Source organism: Mus caroli, chromosome 2, assembly GCF_900094665.2.
Source record: "Mus caroli chromosome 2, CAROLI_EIJ_v1.1, whole genome shotgun sequence".
Taxonomy (NCBI): Eukaryota; Metazoa; Chordata; class Mammalia; order Rodentia; family Muridae; genus Mus; species Mus caroli.
Window position 1 is genome coordinate 82,902,790 of NC_034571.1, and position 8,310 is coordinate 82,911,099.

At 35.4% G+C, this 8,310-nt stretch overlaps 1 protein-coding gene across 1 annotated transcript; it reads left to right on the plus strand.

Moving 5' to 3' along the window:
• Positions 1-6,512: 6,512 nt before the first annotated feature.
• Positions 6,513-7,436, plus strand: LOC110289959 (olfactory receptor 4C11). Its single transcript, XM_021156390.1, has one exon. It carries the CDS (start codon positions 6,513-6,515, stop codon positions 7,434-7,436), a length of 924 nt encoding a protein of 307 aa, XP_021012049.1.
• The last annotated feature ends 874 nt before the right edge of the window (positions 7,437-8,310 follow it).

Below are 8,310 nucleotides of genomic sequence, written 5' to 3' on the forward strand. Positions count from 1 at the left end.
CTGAGAATGGCAGAATAATAACAAATATGGATACTAGATGTCTTTCAGGTTTTATGTAAGTGTATTTCCTCAGTTAGTATCTTTAATTATAAGTAGATAGCATCACCTTTACTATAATATAAGAAGATAAATTAAAGAAAAAATTTCAATGCAGCTACCTTAGATTTCCTTTTGAAAAATTTTTTATATCTCGAATGTTGCCTCCCTCCTTATAGAGTCTCTTCCCTATCATCCTTCCTCTCCTCTGAAAGGGTAGGACCCCAATTGTGAGGACTGGGCATTACTATATACTTTTCTCCAAACTCCTGCATATAATATCATTAGTGTCAAATATTCCTTCTGATAATTCAGAGGAAATATCAGTCTCTCATTTTTTGTGTGTGAAAATGAATTTCAGAACACACATGGTGACTCTGGGCCAGTATAAGGGATTTCCTAATGTTCCAGTGAGAATCAAATAGAAGTGATTTTATTGAATGTCTACTAGAAATTTATGAATTCTTAGTTCATCTTACAACTATTTAAGCTCCTGTATTTATCAACATATGAAATGAATTATATATGAAATATTCATATCATTTTCCTTTATTCTGATAATCATTTATATTTTATTTTTTATTAAAATTATATATACTTATTTTTTTTAAAGATTTATTTATTTATTATATGTAAGTACACTGTAGCTGTCTTCAGACACTCCAGAAGAGGGCGCCAGATCTCGTTACGGATGGTTGTGAGCCACCATGTGGTTGCTGGGATTTGAACGGATGGTTGTGAGCCACCATGTGGTTGCTGGGATTTGAACTCTGGACCTTTGGAAGAGCAGTCGGGTGCTCTTACCCGCTGAGCCATCTCACCAGCCCAAAATTATATATACTTATAAGTTAAGGAGAATGATTTTGTGACAGAGGCATGAAAACATATGAGAAATATATCTCATCTAAATTTATCTTAGATATATGAAAAGATAAATAAGAGAGAAATAGAGAGAAATGAAAATGGCTACCTGATTCATTATCTCATATATTTTAGGCAATTATGTTTAAAATGTACTCTGACAATTTTGAATTATTACTGTTATTTTCTAAGGGGAAAATAATTAATATAATAAATCTCAAGTTATTACTCATATCTAACTTTGTCTTTTGACCAATTCCTGTCTGCTCCGTTCCACCTATGTTTTAAAAAACAACACTCTGCTCTTAATCCATCTTAGGTATAAGTATAAAGGAAATTGTTCCATTTCTAAGTTTGTGTTATGCTCATTCCACTTAGAATAATGTTCCCCAGGTTTCTCCATCTTGTTGCAAATTATAAAAATTCCTTCTGATTTATAATTAAATATCATTCCATTGCCTATTTAAGCCAGATTTTCTGTATGCAATTTTCTACCAATGATGCAAATCTTGGGTGTCACTTTATTGACTCTATAATCAATGAGAGTACAAGCCAGAAAGCATCTCCCACTACCCCACACCAGCATTTTTTTGTTGTTTGTTTTGTTCTCTTTTTCTTCTCAATTCCTGTCTCCCGTTCATGTTTTGGCATCTCTCAGTGATGTAAATTTAAACCCTTTCTTACCCAGGTTTTTCCCAGAGCTTTTGACAACAATAGCAAACAAATTAGAATACTACTGATGGAAAGAATGATTGGTTCCATACCTTGGGTGGTGTTAATAAAGGTGCAATGATCCTGGTAATGTTGGTATTAAGGCATACTGATGTATTTTCTTATGCCTATGTTTCCAGCAGGATCATGGGCATTTATATGTTTACTTTTTATTTATTCTTTGCTTGTTGTTGTTGTTGTGTTTTAGAAACCCCAAAATGTTCTTCATAATGGCTAAATTAATTTATTCTGACAATGTAAATATGTGAGTTGGCAAATCTTTATATTCTTATCAGAGTTTCTTATCGTTAGCATTATTTATGTAAGCCATTATATTTGTGATAACATAGTTTCTCCTCACTTTTATTATTAATCACTTCATTCATTTACATCTCAAATGATATGTCACTTCCTTAACCCTTCCACCTACCCCCATCCCATGATATTTCACTTCCCCCTTACACCTCTGCCACCGCCCGCCCCCCCCCCCATCACACACCTGCCCTCCCTGTGTCCTTTTGCCTGTATAAGAATGCTACCACACCCACCCATACTCTCCTGATCCACAGCTCAAGCACCTCCTTACTCTGGGGCATCAAACCTCCATGGGACCAAGGGCCTCCCCTCCCATTGCTGTTGGGAAAGGCAATCCTCTGCTACATATGTATCGGGAACCAAAGACTCCTTTAGGTACTAGTGGTCTAATTTCTGGTAGAACTACTTGGTGAGACCAGCCTATGTTGTTCTTCCAATGGGGTTGCAATCCCCCTCAGCTCCTCCAGTCCCTCTGTCAGTTCTCCCACCAGGTTCTCTGAGTCAGCCTGATGTTTGGCTCCAATCATCTGCCTCTGCTGTGATCAGTTACTGGCTGGATCTCCCCATGAACTGTCTCACTTGCTTTCTGCCAGCAAGTGACTCTTGACCATGGCAACAATGTTGGGTATGGTGTCTGCAGACATGATATATCCCTAGGTTATACTGTTCCCCAGTTAGCACTTCCTTCAGTCCCTGTTCCATTTGTTTTGTTTTTGTTTGTTTGTTTTTGTCCCTGTACTTCCTGTAGACAGAAACATTTTTGGGTTAAAAAAGTTTGAAGTGGATGGGTGGCTCCATCCCTCAACCAGGAGCCATGCCTATCTACTGGAGGTGGTCTCTACAGTTTCTATCTCCCACTTCTCTGCACAATAGTTTGGGTTGAAATACCAAAGAATCACAGTACTACTTTCATCATGTGTGATCAATGCATACATGGCTCTTTTATTTTTTAGTAAGTTTTTCAAAAAAATTTCCACAAAGGATAAAATTTAATTCTTTCATTAATTTATTTATTTACTAATTTTACAACCCAGTAGCAGTCCCCACTCCTTCCTTTCCTCCCATTCCTAACCTTTCAAACCTTCCTCCTACTTCCCTCTCCCACTCACTGAGGAGATTAGAGGCTCCACTCCTGTACATGCCAGTCCCTGGGATGTCAAGTCACAGCAGAACTAAGTGCCTCGTCTCCCACTGAGGCCAGTGCAGTCAGCCCAGCTAGGGAAAGAGGTCTAATGGCAGGAGACAGAATCAGAGACAGCCCCTGCTCCAACTGTTAGGAGATCCACATGAAGACCAAGCTTCACATCTGACATATTAATGAAATTATGCTGTGCTTGCAGATAGTAACCTAGCATAACTGTCTCTCATGTGGCTTCATTTAACACTGAATGGAAGCAGAGGCAGGCCAAGACCCACAGCCAATCAGGCAGAGCTCAAGAATCGTGTGGAATTTTGTGTAGCCTCCCCCAGTCTTGAGCAGGCTGACTCAGACATGTTCTGCCACTGTGAATGAGACCACCTAGGTTGGAGTCTTCTCAACCTAGATAGGTCTATTGTTCTGTCACCTGTCCTGCTCTTCTCCAAGAAGCTGCTACCCCGCTGAGAGGCTGAACCTGTCTTCATGAGATAGCTGACAACCTGTCCATTGAGGACCTAGTGCTAACAACTTGGCAACAAAGCTTCAAGAATCCTGGCTTGGTGGGGGATGGGCCTTCCCCCTTTATAAGCTCAGACTCTTAGTAAACATTGAGCCTTGATCAGAATCTGTTTTGGTCTTGTTTCTTCTCTCTGTGTTTCTTCCCATATAGCTACAGCCTTCCACTCAGGAACCCAGTTCCTGTGGCCTCAGGTGGCAACAAGGATGGGCAGTACAGGGCAAGTTGTAAGGGTCAAGTACATCACAGGAAGATTTACAGAGTCAAGTACCCTGAATTCGTGGGGCTCACCGAAACTGAACCACCAACTAAAATGTGTCTAGGCATTGGACCTAGGCCCCTAACACATTTGTAACATGATTGTTGTTAACACATATTATTTGAGAAAATTAGTATTTACCCTATTTCTTCTGTGTAATGACTGTGTTTTCTCTTTCCCTCTATAACTTTAAAGGGAACTCTTTTTTGGTCAGGTTACATGAGCTAAGGTAGATAATTATGCTATAATTCATGGGGAGTACATTCATAATTTCTTCCAAAATCATATTCTTTGGAGCTTTCTCTATTACCCCACATTTTGTTCAGTTATTATTATTATTATTATTCAATTATCTGTGACAATGAGGAATCTGATAACTATACTATACATGTAGATTATATCCCAATGTTGTAGTATTTTTTTCTCATTATTTTTATTCTTACATAATATATTACCAAATCACTAATATTTGTAGTAAAATAATCATATTTTATACCAGAAGATTATTAGTAGTACTATGTCATGTTTGGTGTGAAATACATACTTTGAAGAACAAGACATTTGCAAACATTTTTGAAGGAGTACTTTACAATCTAAAGTGATGAAATAAAAATCAAACACATGTTTAATAGAAACTATTAGAAATTGGCACTATTACATGTTTAAGTTGATGATATCAGAAAATTAGAGATATTAAAAATAATATCCATTTTGGATCTTCCAGAAAATTCCTTATGAAAGGCTACAATGTTGACATGAATGTAGCAAGATAGAAATATACATTTTTCTCAATGGCAGCTAACTATAAAATACCATACACAATTAATTTGTGTTTATATGGCATTGGTTAATCCTATGAAATTTCTTCATGTTGTCATGTATACCATTATTTATAATTGTTATTGTTTTCAAACTTTTCATGATCAGCCAAGATTGGCATGAAGCTTTCATCCTCTTGCTATACCATCACAAGTATAGCAAGAGGATGAATTACAAGTAGGTACCTCTTTATCTAGCTTATGTATCAATATGCCTTGATTCATATGAATAAATACTTCAATAATTATGTATACTATGTAAATGTGGAGATATGTCCACCCAGCTAGACCTTCCCACAATGATAGAAATTGAAATACATAGTGATAATATTTGTTCTACTTAATTCAACCCCAAAATGTTTTTTGTTTGCTACGAGACTTCACACAGACTACTATTGGAATACATCCAACAAAGTAAGTGAGTCTTCAGTTAATGTCCACGGGGTAACTGTGTGCAAGTATTTAAAGCATACTCAGTTTCAGAACTATCTTCATAGCTGGGCCATTTAACCATATTTCCAGATATCATTTCATCTTAAAAATGTCACCTTACTTTGAATATACAAGTGAAGATCCGTGATGCCCCAGTGACATGGCAACGTGAACAACAATCTCCTATAGTAAGTCTTCATAAGTTTATTTTAGTATAATACTACTTTTTGACTTTCGAATTCTTTCTGACATTTGTGGGTAAAGGTTGCACAGATTGTGTGTTCCTATGAGTTGGTACACATAGGGTAAGAGATTCCTTTCTCTCAGGGTCACAGTACAAATATTGTAATTTTACTTACACATAACAGAATGATATTTGTTCTCACATCACAAGCAAATGTGATGATGACTTTCTCACACATTTATAAGCAATAGTGGTTAAAAGACAGCATTGTTATATTAAGCACCAGAGTTAGAACATATGAATAGAATTGATCACATATTTCATCTATGTCTTCACAATAAAAAATATCTCTTTTAAAAAGTGTCTATATATTTAATAAATATATCTACTATTTTAATAAATTTAGTTTGGACTGTGCTACCACTAGAATACACATTTAAGTCAATTAAAACAATTATATTGTATACAAAGAAACATATATATGTGCATGTCTTTGTCTGTGTCAGTGTATAAAATACTCCAAAATAAGCATTTTATAATTTCACCAAAAGTTCACTAATAGAATGAAACACCAAAGTCTCTTTAGGTCTGAAAAATAAGAAGGTTATTTCAGATATTGTTTCTTTTTTCCTGAATGATCACATCTGTGTTTCTGATAAAAAAAAAATCTTGAAATACTAACAGCTATAAAATTTTGAGTGCTATTTTAGCAATAAACTAAATTGGGGAGATAATTTACTCATTCTCACTGTATATTAAGCAGATATGGGGATTCTTCAAAGATTCAATTTCATGTTCATTATTTCTCCTTGGCAGTCTCACATATATGAAAATCATAATATGAATGTTCAAGATACATGGCATGTGTCTTCTTGTTCAGCTTTGTGGTTCAAATAAAATGAACACATGTAAACATAGAAAACATTTTTGAATGTTTCAATCTATTAAACATAAACAGATCATGCATAATACTAACAAGACACATTTTGTTCAGAAAGTTAACTACTCAAATTTCATTAGTAAAAATAATGCTTACATCAGAAAATCATTATTTGAATGTGCAGCCTATTCAGTAAGCATTAAGCTAATATTTTCTGAATAGATTAAGCCAAGAGAATGGTAAGTGATAACTCACTGGAAAGATAAGATCTTATTGAACTTCCTAATTTAGCATGGATTTCATATTTTTTTTCTTTTTCAGATTCTTTCTGGCATGTGAGTTCCTCTCTTGGACTGACACAATGCAGCAAAACAGCACTGTCACCGAGTTTATACTACTAGGATTGACACAGGATCCCCTGAAGCAGAAAATGGTGTTCATAATCTTCTTAGTTTTCTATTTGGGGACTGTAGTAGGGAATACACTCATTATTGTGACAATCAAGTTCAGTCGGACACTTGGGAGTCCCATGTACTTCTTTCTGTTTTATTTGTCCTTTGCTGATTCCTGCTTTTCAACGTCCACAGCCCCAAGGCTCATTGTGGATGCCCTCTCTAAAAAGAACATCATTTCCTACAATGAATGCATGACTCAAGTCTTTGCTCTCCATTTATTTGGCTGCATGGAGATCTTTGTCCTCATTCTCATGGCTGTTGACCGTTATGTGGCCATCTGTAAACCCTTGCGCTACCCAGTCATCATGAGCCGGCAGGTCTGTGTCATCTTGATTGTTCTTGCCTGGATAGGGTCTTTTATACATTCCACTGCTCAGATTGTTCTGGCCTTGAGACTGCCCTTCTGTGGGCCCAATCTGATTGACCATTATTGCTGTGACTTACAACCCTTATTGAAACTTGCCTGCATGGATACATACATGATAAATCTGCTATTAGTGTCTAACAGTGGTGCCATTTGCTCAAGCAGTTTTGTAATTTTGATTATCTCCTATTTTGTCATTTTACACTCTCTGCGAAACCACAGTGCAGAAGGGAGAAAAAAGGCACTCTCTACCTGCACATCTCATATTATAGTAGTTATCTTATTCTTTGGACCCTGCATATTCATATATGCACGGCCACCAACTACTTTTTCCTTGGACAAGATGGTAGCAGTATTTTATACTATTGGAACACCATTTCTCAACCCAATCATCTATACATTAAGGAATGCAGAAGTTAAAAATGCCATGAAAAAATTATGGCATGTTAAAATTATGACTGAATAAGACTAGATACCAAATATTTTCATACCTGAATCTTGTAGCTATATGTGCTATAACATACAGTTTCTAAGTTCTTAATATTCTTGATTGATTAAAGAAAAAGTAAACATTAACAAAAATTATATCCCTTTCTCATCTTTTGAATATAAATTAAGAAATGTTGATTGAAATAATTATGTAGAGAATAAACAAAGAATTTGAAATCAATTAAATATAATCGGACAGATAGTCCAATACTGTCAGTGTACAAGAAAGTATCAATTTGAAAAGACTAGTACTTGATAGACAGAAAATACAAATGTGTGTAGGCATTGATTAACAATGACTAGAAAAATAGAAATTTTTCAAATTCAAATTGTCATTTTCATCCATGGTTTATTTAGCTACATAAGAAAAATATTCTATAGAGTACAACTCATTAAGTATCTGTTCAATTAAAAGGTAAAATTAAATATGCTAACAATACTCCAGATCAATATCTATTAAAAATCCTAGGCATAATTTTTTGTGTCATTACTTGATATAGTATAGTTTAATTCATAAAACTTGTGCATCAATATTATTTCTACGAAATTCCTCCTTCTTAGCTGGTAGTCTCCAATTTTTAAAAGTTGCCACACATTTGTACAAAGATTTAGTTATTATATTTTGTCTGTTTTGTTGTTGTTGCTCTTGTTCTTGTTCTTGTTCTTGGTGGTGGTGGTGGTAGTGATTCTGGCTGGTTGCTTCCGTTTATCTATTTGTTTTCTGGTAATATCCTGGTACCTTTTCTCAAATCTTATGCTGGGTTATTTTTCTCCTTAATGTTTAAATTTGGAAAGGCTTACTGTAAGTTATACCACAACCATATACAAACACACACACTGAATAAGAAGAG

Coding starts and splice junctions, on each gene's coding strand:
- LOC110289959 (XM_021156390.1), top strand. CDS start 6,513: ATGCAGCAAAACAGCACTGTCACCGAGTTTATACTACTAGGATTGACA.